General features: G+C 42.7%; 1 protein-coding gene across 1 annotated transcript in view; it reads right to left on the bottom strand.

The window, feature by feature from the left end:
• The window catches only part of LOC124554834, a 1,124,719-nt gene that overhangs the window by 56,738 nt on the left and 1,052,449 nt on the right, over positions 1-15,532 (bottom strand). The window contains exons 7-14 of the mRNA XM_047128497.1: positions 14,545-15,084; positions 10,415-10,609; positions 9,182-9,243; positions 7,643-7,831; positions 6,849-6,949; positions 6,700-6,770; positions 3,798-3,905; positions 3,646-3,716 (exon numbers count right to left, since the gene is read on the bottom strand). Of these exons, the coding sequence (XP_046984453.1) occupies positions 3,646-3,716; positions 3,798-3,905; positions 6,700-6,770; positions 6,849-6,949; positions 7,643-7,831; positions 9,182-9,243; positions 10,415-10,609; positions 14,545-15,084 (1,337 nt within the window). The remainder of the gene's footprint in view (positions 1-3,645; positions 3,717-3,797; positions 3,906-6,699; positions 6,771-6,848; positions 6,950-7,642; positions 7,832-9,181; positions 9,244-10,414; positions 10,610-14,544; positions 15,085-15,532) is intronic.

Here is a 15,532-nt window from a genome sequence, read left to right as displayed (position 1 = left end):
ATTATATTTCACCATTTATAGCGAAGATTACATTCAACAAAGAGGAAACTGAGTTGTGGAAATTCCTGAAATGGCTCTGAGCACTATGCGACTTAACTTCTGAGGTCATCAGTCGCCTAGAACTTAGAACTACTTAAACCTAGCTAACCTAAGGACATCACACACATCCATGCCCGAGGCAGGATTCGAACCTGCAACCGTAGCGGTCACGCGGTTCCAGACTGAAGCGCCTTTAACCGCACGGCCACACCGGCCGGCGAAATTCCTGAACATGTGAAGCTAAATGTTCATCAAGTTCTCCTGAACGTTATTTGTTGTGGGTTAATTATTATCAACGCACTGAAAGAACAAGGAAAATGGGTCATCATACAATGAAGCTGCTGGTAAATCTTTCAGGTTATATGGTCGTGGTCCATGAAACTTTTCTGTTGCTAACGTTTCGTCGAGAGCTACGCTGGACGTATCCAGAAGTACTACTCGTTCCGCTGATTCCTGGCGACTGACAGGTCAGACATCGGACAGCGACATAAATACTATGAAAAAGGGACACAGTGGAAGTCTAGGCGTGATCGACACAGATAATTATTGTCAAAGATATAACTTAACTATCGACTGTCATCTGTCAAAGATAAAACTTATCTATCGGTTCTGCAGAGCAACTGTCTATGTATCACTAAGTTTCATGCTTAAGTTTTATCTCTGACAAGGAGTATCTCTGCCGATTACTTAAACTTGTACTCAGTGAGCTGAATACTAAACTGGAGAGACAAGTACACGAAACCAAGTGGTGACGCATCAGAGGCGTGCACAGAGCCTGAGCGGCCCGCCCAGGACTGCTGGGCTGCCCGGTCAGCCCCCAGAACCCGAGTCCGCCGGTTGCTCTTCCAGTCGTGCGCTCACCAGGCATCAAAAACGGCTCTGAGCACTATGGGACTTAACTTCTGAGGTCATCAGTCGCCTAGAACTTAGAACTACTTAAACCTAGCTAACCTAAGGACATCACACACATCCATGCCCGAGGCAGGATTCGAACCTGCGACCGTAGCGGTCAAGCGGTTCCAGACTGTAGCGCCTGGAACCGCTCGGTCACTCCGGCCGGCCACCAGGCATCACACTGTTGCGGGCGCGAAACGAAATCTCTGTGACCTCTTTGCAAGCAGGTTTTTACTGCGCACTGTATTTACCGACACAGTGCTTCACTTCCGGTCTTATATTAAAATAACTGATGGCTGTATCATCAGCAACATGATGGATGCTCAAATCTCCACTGTTGCTTATAATTATTAAATGAACTTATTGTTAGGTGCAAATGAAAAATCTCTGTACTTTACGATGTAGTGGAAATAGTTAATTTTATTAATGGTCATCCTACCATCCTACTAATTAGCGAATTTTTGTAATACTAACCTAAGTATTTAAAAGTTTCTATTGACTAACGTGGATGTAAGACCGTTATATCACAGCAAAACTTTTCTCGTACTATATGATGTTTATCTTTTTCTCACCAGATACACCTTTCACTAGGCAAAGTCTGGATTCCGATCGTAGCTTATTTCACAAAGATTTAGTTAAAATCAACAGTTGAAATTTATTATTGCACGGACCAAACACAAACCTGTGGAATGTGCAAGACCATATTAATTGTTCGTTAAAAGCCTTGCAGTTTGGGAAATATGTCTAAATTCCAAACAAATTGAGTGCTTTGATATGCTCCACGAGATTTCCTAGTAGAAATTCATCTTACTTCGGATGAAATAAAATTAAGGAATAAAATTAAGGAACATTTGAATGGATTTGGAAAAATTTCAAACACTAATTCCTCGCTCTATCTAGTAATAACAACTGGATTCGCAGTGACTTAGAAAAGACAATAATTTTCGAATCTACATGAAGTGTAAATTGAAACGAGCAGCTGCCTGAAACTTCCAATGACTAAGTTACAGAAAGTAAATATTTGTGACCAATAAGTTTCTGATTAAGCTTAATGATGGCGTTTCCAATGTTATCAAATAAAACGGTAACAAGTTTATTACCTGTCTTGTCCACATATCATGGAGAAAATGTTTTTCCTTCTTACACGCCGGCCGCGGTGGTTTCGCGGTTCTAGGCGCGCAGTCCGGAACCGCGCGACTGCTACGGTCGCAGGTTCGAATCCTGCCTCGGGAATGGATGTGTGTGATGTCCTTAGGTTAGTTAGGTTTAAGTAGTTCTAAGTTCTAGGGGACTGATGACCACAGCTATTAAGTCCCATAGTGCTCAGAGCCATTTGAACCATTTTTTCCTTCTTACACGTATATAAAAATAAATCCAGAAACAAAGTTCACAGTGAAAGTAATTTGAAACTATCTTTACCTTCTGTGGTTCCGGATATCAAAGTTACGTCACACGCGAAGAATGCAGATCGTCCTCAGTGAATTCTGAGGAAGGGTTGAGCCAAGCGGTTCATTAATGAAAACTTTCAGGTTAACTGAAAAGTGTACAATACTTAAATATTGCATACTAGACCTAGCCATGTTATAAAAGCTTTAGGGGTATTAAACCATTTGCTTTGAATTCAATTACGACCATGTCACAGTAAGTACTTTTTGTGATACATCCATCATTTGACATTACACGTAATCTTTCTTTGTAAAAAACCATCACGATTGTCAAAGGAATGCAGACGATTAAGAAGCCAATTCCGCATTCCACACACGTGTGACCATTCAGTTACACATTCCCACCGCTGCCTGTTTCCCAATTGGACTGAGCCTTGTTGACACTTGGGCTCGGCCTTGTATCTGACGAGCCGCGGGCCTCAACAGCGTATCGCGGCTCGCGCACTCCATCGCCGGTAAAGTTGTACCTGCGGTGCGGGCAACAGGCCGAAGCTGTCGGCTGCAGTGGGGCTCGCCAGGGTAAACGTGGCACGATGCACGGCTCTGGATGCAATACGTCACAGCCACCATGATGGATCGGGGCAAGTTGTCAAATCCTTGTACTAAACAGGAGAAATGAAACTCCTGTTTAGTGATACTACGTGGCGCTGTAGTTCAGCGGAAGAATCGCCTGAGAGTGGCAAGCACAATCAGTAACAACAACCCTGAATGCCCCTCGTCAGTATGGCATAATCACCAAACCCTGTCACGGTTTTATATGCAATGACACTTTTGAGAAGTGTCTCCAGTTTAGTATTGAGCTCACTGCCTGTACAACGCTTCTTTTTCACAGTATTTACGTGGCTCTCTGACGTCTGACCTGTCAGTCGGCAAGACTCAGCAGGACGAGGAACAGCGCACTCCTGTATAAAACTTTAGGAGCGGAAAAGTTTCACGGACCACAACCATACAACCCGGGACATTTACTACCAGCTAAAATACATTATCTCAATTTCATACTGCCGTCAAAGCAGTTAGCTCTAGGAGCAACTGTGAAGTTACTACATTTCAACCATCACTATTTATACATGATGTGGAATATAAGTGTATGGAAACTGCAGAAGCTCTGGAATAAGTATGTCCACACAAACTTGCCAAAGGTTTTGATCACATATTTTAATCGATCCTCTGCATTCCCACTTACCGACAGCAGAAAATCATGTATTGTCAATAATAGATGGTTACATCGTGAGACACTTTTCTAAGTACACAATATTGATGAACTTACTTCGTTGCCTCTTCTAGTGCTTGCATTTCTTCAGGAAACTTCAGGAGAGATTTCTTCTTCTTCTCTGCTTGCTGTAAATAGTACCGTATTAGTGTTTAGAGGAATATGATATACTTAATAGACTGAAATAATAGTGAGTGTAGCGGGCTTACCATTGCTACGAAATGAATGAGGTTCATGCCAGGTTTGTTGGCTCTGATATCTGTCAGTTTTTGTAGAGAACTCAATTTTACACCAGCCGCATTGCCTGCATAGCCGCCCTGTAAATAAAAATAATTAAATATGTAAACATTTTATGATCTGTCCCTAATATAAATACTGCACAATACACTGTGCAGAGCGTATTGGAGAAAGATTTCCTTTCCTTTTCCGGTTGGATACAGAGCGAAGAAGAAGTGACTGTCTATACACCTCTACACATGCTCTAATTTTGCTTTACTGTAAACCAGGGGTTCCCAGACGGTGGCACGCTTACCACTAGTGGTACACAGTGACATTTCAGGTGTTACACATACAAGTGAACAAAACACAGTATGAAGTAAGTATAATTATTCTCTTACATTATTTTTGAAGTAAAATGATAGAAAACTGATAAAAGTAGCATCTATATAATTTTTTTAAAAAAATGGATGTATTCCAGAATGTTTGTTTCGCACTGTACGAAGGACGCAGGAATGTCGGACTGTACCATCCTCATCCACCCCTTCATTAGTCGTCGCTGCCTTGGCGGGGAATAATTCATCTTGTTTTGCCGTTGGCGATCGGGTTTTGTCGACAGTTGTTCGGCAGTTTTCGTGCCGCTCTGCAACTGCTGCCAACTTATGCTGTGTACAAATCTGTGGCGCTGCAGTAGTCATTACATAGTGAACTGCTGATTGTCGTTATTGTCGCTTTATGGGGTGTTACGTTGCTTCCAAACCGGCCGCGCTGTGTCGTGCCACGCAAAAGCATGGAAAGAGAGTGGGCGCAGCGCAGCTGGTGTGTGTACATCAAACCGCGCCGCTCTCTTCAACAACGAATAAGTTTCGCGCAGTGGCCTTACATCAAAACGGTTCGTTTTTGCGCGACATTGTTGGGCGGATATTCTCGTTTTCCACTGTTATTCAAGCGCGCGTGTGCACACCGGAACACTGCTGCGCACCTATGAACACTGTGCTCTGTTCTGCGCAGTTCAGCGCCGTTCCGTTCTGGAAATGCACGGCGCGAAGCTGCGCCTTGCGGTTGCTTTCGCTGTGAACGCGGTTTTACGTTAAATGGCATCGTGATACGAAGAAACTTTGCGTCTGTAATTGGGGTGTACCTATTACGAAGACCACCACCCCAACTCAGAGTTCGTTAAAATGTAAATTCTAAAAAGTCAAGTGCTACGCAGTGACAAGAAGTTTGGGAACCCCTGCTGTAAACAGCAGCATCAGCAGCGGAGAGTCTGACCCAGTATGATAAATTGTTTGTGTCTACTGACAACGTTAGTGATTCTACCACGGTCGTCGGAGCACAGCCCATTTTTCTTTCGTATCTGTTGTAATTGCTGTCCAATGTATGGTACAGGGTTCTATTAATAAAAAATGCACCCAGCCAGTAACACAGCTGCCAAAATCTCCGTATATATCGTATCTAGATTATTATTAGTCGGCGATGTGGTGCAGTGTCAAACCCCTTTCGGAAATCTAGAAAGACGAAATCTTGCTGTACGCCTACATCTACTATTTGTAAGATATCGTGCGTGAATAAAGCAAATTGCATTCGGTACCGCTCCCCATACGAGACACTGATGCCTTCTTTTATTCTTCGCAGCCTTTTTTGAAATCGATCAAGAGAAAGTGCAAAGATACCGCAGTAACGAGATCTGACCACTCGTTCGTTCGTCGCGGATTATGAGCTTAAACATTTGGTAGCTCTGTTACAAATGCTACATTGCAAACTTTTGGAGCGTATTTATCCTCTGTTAACTTACTTTAGGGTCTACAATTAAAGCAAAGAACTGATAAACTTCCAGTAAATCTATTATTCATTAATTTTTTTTTACCTTTTAAGACCAAAGGAAACTAACGATTTCATTAATATAGAGTTAAATGACTCTCTCATGAGACTTAAAAGATTTCGTCAACGTATTATGAAGTGGCCATGCCCTTTCAAACGAACCATCCAGGCATGAGTGAAGCAATCTCCTACAACACGAAACAGTTTTGGACCAGTTAAAAATGATCCTCCTTAAAGGCTACAGCATGATTATGTCACCTGTTCCCAAACACTCATTCGCGCTCTCATACACGGAACTACAAAAGAAATACTTCCAATACTGCAAACGAAAAACTGTTTTAGACTAAAAAATTCTCTGTATTAAGCAAAGTGGAACCAAATTTGGTCACATTATAATTTCTATAACTTCTTGTTGAATGTTTTTGGGTTTGTTTCCAGACAGAGGCAAGAGTTTCTTTTGTCAACTTTCATTATAATGAACATTTGCTAAAGTGATTACTAGAAACTGTTAAAATCAAAAGAGGATTTGCAGATTGCCCGGGTATTTGCGCTGGATGCTTGATTCCATTCTCCGCAATAACAGCTACACGGTATGGCGACTTAACCTAAAGATCGCTATTAATTACAAGTGGGAATGTGAACACAAATTGAGAACATCACATGTGATGCTCACGGGATCAACATATTTGTGGCTCCAATTGCAGGCCAGGGTGTTGTATAGTTCGCTTATTTTACATAATTTCAAATCCTCATAGAAACTCTGCGATCTTACTTAGCTAAGCAATTGCTAAGTTCCTGAACGAAATTGAATTCAAAGTCCTATAATCCAGGTTTTGTAACATGACCGTCTGAACTAATGTAGCTGGAAGTATTTGACTCTCGAGGGACTAAATAACAATCACGAAGTAAGTGTTGGTAACTGAATGAAAAAGTGATGCTTAATGCTGTCTCCGGTGAAGGTATAGGCTTAAGAATGGCAGCGACACATTTCTTCTAAGTTTCTTATTAACTATACTATAAAAACTTGCCTGTAATATAGTATGATATTTAACTACGCAAATATGTCAGACTTACAGAGTTTAAGAAGTTTCCAGCAACAAGGACCATGTACAGGACTTCGTGCAATGGCTCACTGTTCATGAGATCTGTAACAATGGGTATTTTCATTAGTATTACTGAGAACGACAGTAAAATAAAAACCATGAACTATTTTGTTTTCTTACCTTCACCAGCAACAATCATTGCACCAATGCTCGGTTCTAGATACGTCATGTTCGATGCGAATTCTTCCCTCAGAAGCATGCTCTCGATTCGAAGTTTGTAACTGCACATGAATGAAATATTGTATTAGAATGACGCAAGCATGGGGTTTTTGATTCTAGAAACAGCTGAATACAAGTGATCAAAATATTGTTTATACTTTTCACTAATCTGTAGGTGATATTCCGAAATCTACCGTAGCTACCATAGATTTCTTTAATTTTTTGTGGGTTAATAATAACTAACGCCTACAGACGAATTTGAGAATGAAACAAAAAGTGGGTTACTGGAAGCAAGTAACAAAAAGCATTTTGAAACCAGAAATACTATCAGAAAAAATGCATCGTCTTTTTCTTCTCGTGTTAATATATGCGTAATTAAGAATGCCTAATTGCTGTTCAAGAGGAAAACGGAGGAAATGAAAGAGCTGTCGTAATGTAGGTGTATCTTTGATAGATTTCACAAGAATTATGTGACAGCTTTGTTTGCTATGACTCTGCCCAAAACAAATGAGAAATAAACAGGTACAATACGTTTTTCTTAATACTTCACGATAAAAAAATCTACTTCTTCAACGAAAAGACATGAAGAATTAAACAATAAAATGCTCATGCTATCATTAATTAGTCTGCAGATTAGGACAGCTTTGAAGCTTCATAATATTAGCCTATTCTATGGTTTAAATGGTACAAACGGTACAGATCTAATTTGTATAAGAATGACTGATTAAGTGAAAATTTATGTGGTATCTAATTACTTTGGAACATCGATGAGTTGAAGAAGAAACTTCTCTGCGTTTCCCAGCTTTGACTTGTCGCCATCATATGACTTCAGCATCTCCAACTCATCGACTTCTGGCAGAATTTTGAGTAGACCTCTTAATTTCTCAGCGCCAATTTCATCATGCGCCCCATCACGGATCAGTTGTATAATATCCTCGTTTGAACTGAAAGAAAAACATTTAATTGTTATGAGATACGAAATGATATCTATGTGAAACGAGTAATACAAATCTTAATCTCTAGACACTTAGGTATTAATCGTTAACTTAAATATTTATGTTCTTACGTTTCTGGATAACGCTGACGGGCATATTATTGCGTACATGGGCAAAAAAATTAATTCAGTCACAAAGTAGATAGTAGTAACTTGAGGATTCGCTTGTCTGCTTTCTCTCTAACTCCAAGTTCTACAATGATCACAGGAACTTATCACCAGAACGTTTACGTTATTGTAAAGCTTGTCAGTATTGAAAATCAGACGATGATAAAATTGTGAAGCTACAAACAAATTTATAATTCATGATGAATCTGTATTGGCACTCATATGAAGGCAAAATTGCAAGGAGTATAGTAAATTTACAATTTCATGATGAACCTCAAAAACGAAACTTCAGTTAGTATTTGCTACAATGTTCACCGTGGGAAAGGTTTTTCAAAGGAACTACTACATCACACTGCAGGTCTTTCAGTTAACTGCAAACGACGGATTCCCTAGTAGATTTCCCGTGATAATATACAGCACCGCTTGGTTTGAGGATATACGGGGTGTGTTAGATAAGTAAGGAACCGATACTCTCGACTTTGACGTTTTGTTTCTAGAATGTATTCGAAAATCCATAATTTGTCACCTGTGATAACGCATTGTTAAAGTGATTTCTCGTGATTCCGCTAAGTTTATCGTTTAGCCAATTTTAGCTTACGTGGCTGATTGCAATGAGACAATACTATGACTTTAGCAACTGCTCTATGACTCACGTTAGTTTGAGTGTCACAGTACCGATGTGAGAGTATTGCACCTCCCTCCTGTATAAATTTTCTTGGACTCTCTTGGCATTCGTATCTGCTCGGTGGGGACGATTGTGACGAATGATTGTGAAGTGTAGGGCTGTATTTGTCGTGCTGTGATGAAAGTAAGGGAAAGGGTGAACGATGATGCTAGTACATAGCCTAGCTCTCATCTAAGAGCATTAATGGGATCGTCTACGTCATCTTCTTCTTCTTCTTCTTCTTCTTCCAAAGGACGAATCGACGTCAACTCTTACCTATAAGACACTGCAGAGTGCATTGTAAATTAATCCAGGACTTGAGCTATACGTCTGGTGATCATAAACTTTACGCCACTACATCTTCACCAGCCCACCAAATACTGGTGTTAAAGTTTTCATCTATGATCAGAATTTGGACCCAGCCAGCTCCAAGCTGGGCGCCATGGCACAAGGGAACATGAGCCACTTCTGCTACGGATAGAGTGTTAGTATTCTACATACTGACATGACTTTCATTCTAATTCATACCTTCTGAACTGCTTTAAGAAAATATTAACATTAAGGCTCCTTTTTCCATCCAGCAGTGCAATCTGAAACAAAAGAAGACAGCAGTATTAAGGCAATGACTAAAAAAGAAAATAAACATACATTTTTCACTTTTATAGTGCTCTGATGCGTCAAAATACCCGATTCAATAGTAAACGATTTTTAAAGGTAAGATAGAAGATATTTTCAAAATAAAAATTAAGTAGTATAAAATAAACCTCTTAATGTACTTTTCGTATGTCTGGTACGTTTAAATGCACATTAAGATAATGTAATACGCTACGGTGTCATTTAGAAGTTGACTTCAATTGAAATCATTGTTTTCTGTTAAATATTTAATAAAATATTTTCGTGATATTACATGTTTCCTTTCATTCTTTATCCATTTTCATTACATAAATATGTACGTGTTTTGCTCGTTGACATCACATAAAAATCCAGGCTGTGCTGATGAGTGTCTATACCGAGTGTCCCAGACGTACTGTATGAGCGTTTTTATTCGAAAATTGTACTCGCACCGTTTGTCAGTTACTGTGTTATAAGGAAACCACTATGGAAGAATTGAATGGTTGCTAAAATCTGCTGGAAACTGGAGGAAACAAAGAAAACTTTAAAATTTCAAATTGGAATATGGTTGAATATTTGATCTCAGAATAACATGTTCATGTCTTGAAATTTTTAGTACGTTGTCTCGATACTATGGTACCATCAAAATAATCTTCCTGGAACTGACGCGATGAACAGCAAGCGCTTAAGGGAAGTAACAGAAATTTGGATGTTCTCAAAAATTCCTTTTCTATATTGTAGTTATAAAAAGATCATTTCTTTTTATTTGAAATAAATGAATTTTCCCGTTCTACATTTAAAAAACACTGTACTGAAATTGGAAATAATCTTTTTGTTTGGAAAGTACTACAAAACAACAGATTTTTCTCTTGTGGTTGTGGAACACTAGAAATATGGTGTTCACCATTCAGTTCACACCTGTTGGTTTTCTTAAAACGTGTTATACGCAAAAAGCTCGCAAGAACCGTTTCCGAGAAAAAAATCTGGTGAGGCACGTAGGGGACACCCTGTGAAAGACACATTTTATAAAAGTTTATAATAACTACACCGAAGAGCAAAAAGTCTCAGTCAACTGCATAGTACAGAAAAACATGACGTAATAGTAGGTGATGTGGTTTGTTCAGTATGTGTTTTGCTACTCGGGCTTACCTCGGCTGACTCCTTGCGACGCCTGGGGTCGGTGTCGGCAGCATCTCGGCCCAGCCGGGGAGACGCCTGCGTGGACGACGCCGCCGGAACTTGCTGGCAGAAGAGGCCCTCCATCTCAGCCCAGTCTAGCTCTTCCATCGGAGAATGCTCGTGAGTTTCAGCAACGAGTGACCATATGTTCCTCTTGCCCACGACCTAGTAAAGGAACATAGTTTAACAGATCGAGTTTATGTCGGTCAATGATGTTATTGTTTTGACTGACACCAAACAGTTCTGCTCACGTAACTAACAGGAAAAGATATAAAGGCCATTTAGATGTAAACACAGTAACTATTGCATTACGTCCACCTGCTCTGGACAACAGATAAAGCAGATGAGGAAAGACGTTGTTCATAGCGGCCACAGTGGGCCATTCCTCATTCTGAGCCTCCAAAAGATGAAGACGTCGACCACAATTTGGACCCAGGTACTTTCATCTCCAGGGTTTCCATCTCGGTAGCTTCCTTTGCTAACCAATCTCAAAGATCATTTCCCAGAATCCCTACATGACTTTGGGTCCAGAGGAGTGCAATCGAGAGTCACTACAGATTAGGAAATTGCGAGTGTAATATAGGTCTCGGTTAATGGTCACTAATTCTGCTGTAAAAATACTACATCTACACTGAAGTGAGTGTTTTTCGTGGCCACGAGGCATAGCCGATGAGATCATTGACCAATGAGCCGTCAGTTTAAATTACTGTCGAATCAGGAAATTCGCCAAGAACTGGGAGAAACAAACGCCAAAATTCTGAGGGGTTTATCGTTTTCTTTGGCCCAAATGAAAGGACCAACCAGATATTCGAATAACATATGCACCATGGGGGGAGGGGGAGGAGAGGTTCGGGAAGTTAACATGACGAGAGGGTTCAATGGAGGGAGACTGAGATCACAGCGAAGAGACTCCAAACAAAGTGCTGCTGGAATATCAGATCAGGGTCGTCCTTGTGGAAGGTGAATCCCCCATGGCAGAGAAGAGAATATGGTGATTTGGGTGTTCAGTGTAGCTGAGGACTCGTATTGTATGATTTAGTAAGTGGGGACTCTGATCCGTAATAGAGGAATCCCAGCCTCTACCAGGAGGCTGTCCACAGGACTCATCCAAAGGCGCCAACCACGAGACGTATCATTCAGTGATGAACCAGGTCCAGCAGCTGTAACGTCAAAGTGGCTGGAGATTCATAAGGAAGACATTCGTACTCCACTCTAGATAGAACTAGTACTTTGTACAGACGCAAGAGAGTGGAGTGGACCGTACATCATAAGGTGAGGCTGAGGCAGCAGAGTGTGTTGAATTTCGACTGAAACTTCCCTTTTACCTGGCGGAACTGTAGTGGCCGTGTCAGCAGAGCATAAAATAAAAGTTCCAAATAAACGATATTACTCTGCCGCACTGAGCAGTTCATTACGAAGGTAAAGTTATGGGTGTGGATGAACAGTTTTACTTCGACTGAAGTGCGCAACATATGTCTTTGCAGTGGAAGACTGGGAGCCATGGGTGATAGCCCGGGATTGTGCTTTCCTGATGGCACCTTACATCTGGTGTTTAACAACATTCGTGGTCGAAGAACTGCAGTAAGTACAAAAGTCGTCCACATATAGGGACAGTGAGACTATAGACCCCACAGCCTCTGCAAAGAAAAAGGGTCACTGTCGTAACTGACGCCATGGAAAAGTCGAGATACGATACGAAATAGCAGGAGAGAAAAAAAAAAAAACTTGGACAAAAATCGGGGAGGGGGCCTCTAAAACTCCACTTGTACAGTGTGGTAAGGATGTGGTAGCATCACTGGCCTTTCTTAAGAAGACGGCCCTTATAGCAGACTCCAGTTGAATTAAGTAATAAACCGCAATGATATGATGGTGACGGGGATGTCACCATCAGACGCAGGGAACAATGCCTGTGACTGAGGAGGTGTCGCTTTTCTTTTTAGTGAGGAAGCACTTTGCTAATAGATGAAAAATCTCTGAATGTTTCTTCAACATTTTCAACACAGAAAAACTAAAAAAACAAGATGCCATGAGTTCAGATACAAGCTAGGTGCCCGCATCTCTTGGTCGTGCGGTAGCGTTCTCGCTTCCTACGCCCGGGTTCCCGGGTTCGATTCCCGGCGGGGTCAGGGATTTTCTCTGCCTCGTGATGGCTGGGTGTTGTGTGCTGTCCTTAGGTTAGTTAGGTTTAAGTAGTTCTAAGTTCTAGGGGACTGATGACCATAGATGTTAAGTCCCATAGTGCTCAGAGCCAGCCACAAGCTAGGTATTGAGGGGAGAATTTATCGCTGTTTACGAGACCTGTTTGTTGATTCCGTCACTGTAGAATGATTTCGTTGACGGAGCCACAACCTCACCTTTGCTTGCACCACTTCATCAGTATCAAAGTGGAGTTCTCGAAGGCGTCCTTTGAGTTTTGGAAACTGATGAAAATCGGACGAGAGCAAGTGGAGGATGATCCATGACAGCGAAACCAAGGCATCGAATTGTTGCAGATGTCGCAACGCTCGTGAGTGGTTTGGCGTTTTTATACTGAAGGAGAGAGTGCTCCATGTGTGGACGAACTCTTCGAATTCGAATCTCGATTACAGCACGCTGTTTCTCACGGACCGATATAATTACGTTACACACCGCCCTACAATTCTGAGCCCTCTAGCGGCAGAGGGCTGCAAATATGTAGACATTAAGATTAAAGGTATAGAATGTTAATAATGTTTGTTCCATTTTAAAAGCCTTAAAGGTTTTCACATAAAAAATTCGGAGGAATTACTTTTCTGAACGCCCTCGTGTATTGAATTTACTTTGCTCCCATGGCGTGTCCATGACGGTGTGGACTGTGGTTACCTGGAATTAACTAGGCCCTGGTCCAAATGAACCAATCACTGACTGGAAATGTTAATGTTTGGATACTTGGAGACCATTTGCTACCATTCGTGGACTTCATCTTCCCAAACAACCATGGAATTTTTGTGGATGACAATGCGCTATGTCACCAGGCAACAATTGTCCGTGATTGGTTTGAAGAAAATTCTGAGCAATTCGAGCAAATGACTTGGCCACCCACACCCCCGGACATGAACCCCATCTAACAGGAATGGGACATAATCCAGAGGTTAGTTCGTACACAAAATCCTGCACTGGCAACTTCCGCGATTATGGACGGCTATAGAGTCACCTATAGAGTGCAGGGGACTTCCAGAGACTTGTTGAGTCGATTCTACGCCAAGATGCTTCATTACGCCGGGAAAAAGGTGGTCCGACATTACTTTATAAGGTATCTCACGACTTTCGTCACCTTAGTGTATGTACATATCCCACATGAGAGTTATGGACTTTATTCTAGAAGGATTACAGTATTGTTACAGAATACGAGGGAAGAACCCAAAAGCTTCTATTCTCTTTACTCTTCACTCTTGAAATTGCTTAAAAAAATAACTGCACCTGAATGTGATTGATGTCCAGTTAAAATGAAAATGATTCATTTCATTGTTCACCTAATTTTCTAAGGTTCCGTATCTCATTTGGTGAAAATGGAACACTTATCCGATCACTTTGTTGTCCGTCTGACTGTCCGTCCTTTAATAACGGCGAGCGTAGGTGAAGGGACATCTATCACTCAATCTATCCCTTCTTTTTCTATCGCCCTTCTTAAATCGAGTATTTTTCTTTTCTAATTTCCTATTTCTAGTGACAAGTGTAACAGTTTTATAGGTGTAATACAGCTGCCTTTTACACAAAGGACACTCAGCTACTCTAACAGTCAATGCCGCACCGAGTAACTGCTCGCATAAGGGCCGGAGGTGGACCAACTCGTTATTGACTCGCTCAATTTGTGAAGCTCTTTCTCTCGAATAAATCTCCCAATTTTTCTGAAATTGTAATCATCGTCCGTTTGTACACGTACATAACATCTATCCATTTCCGTCCCATTCGCATAATTCCTTCACGGTGCGCTTTTTAAAATTTTATTCTATTTTATTTTTTAACCCCCTCGATCTCTTAAAAAACTGACGAAGGAGACTGGACGTCTGTGGTGACCGAGCTGCCGGCCGATGTTATCGGACGATCTTGGGTGCGACTGTAAACGCAGCGTGCGTACGTACCTTGTGGTTGGGGATCTTGTTCCAGTTGATGGTCTTCATCTTGGCGCGCGGGGTGGGCGTCTCCTGCTGCGGCAGCAGCTTGCCGGCGCAGTCCGTGGGCTCCGGGCTGCACGGCGGCGGCGCGCTCGCCGGGGCCAGCAGCGGCGGCGGCACCGGCGCTCCCCCCATGGGCGGCGCGACGCCGACGGCGGGCGGCGGGGGCGGCGGGGGCGGGCCCGGGGGCGGCGGCGGGGGCGGCGGGCAGGCGGGCGCGGCGGCGGCGGGCGGCGGCGGGGGCGGCGGCGGCGGCGAGGCGGCCGACTGCTTGCGCGACGAGTGGCAGGCGCAGTGGCAGCCCGCCTGCGCCTTGTTGCTGGCCGCGCTCACGCTGGGCGACCGCAGCAGCCGCGTCGCGTCGCTGCGGGACTCGAGCAGCGTGGCGCGGTGCACGAGGCGCTCGGCCGCGTCCCACACCAGGTCGCTGATGGGCTCGCGCGGATCCACGCGCAGCAGGTGCTGCAGGATCGACAGGAACGGGATCTCCTGCGGCGTGTCCGCCACCTGCGAACCGACACCGACACACGTGCTAGCGGCAGTTGTTTAAGCACGCGTTAATAGAGGCAAAAAAAGTAAACGAGGGGTCGCCAACGAACAATTTGAGAGATAATTGCGGATGTGCAGCCATTGACTTCAGTATGAAATATTGTCCTATTGAGTAAAAGTTTATCTGAAGGGTAAACCTTTCTATTATGTTCCCGTCTTCGTCTCAAGTTTCAGCCGTAGTGCGTGGCTGGGGAATGTGAGTCCCGCACGGTGAGCACCGGTACATTTTGCTGCCGATGTAACGCACTAATACGATCCGACACGAATACATCGAGCCAGGACTGTAGCTCGTGTTGTACACAACGGTAAGGAGAGGTGCTACAGAGGGATCCGGCAACTGTCATCGTAAGAAAGCTGGACAGGAGCAGAAATGATCGGCGAACAAGTTGAAACAACAAAGAGAAGA

Source organism: Schistocerca americana, chromosome X (assembly GCF_021461395.2).
Source record: "Schistocerca americana isolate TAMUIC-IGC-003095 chromosome X, iqSchAmer2.1, whole genome shotgun sequence".
Taxonomy (NCBI): Eukaryota; Metazoa; Arthropoda; class Insecta; order Orthoptera; family Acrididae; genus Schistocerca; species Schistocerca americana.
Note: the sequence above shows the minus strand (reverse complement) of the source record. Positions and strands in the feature narration are given on the sequence as shown.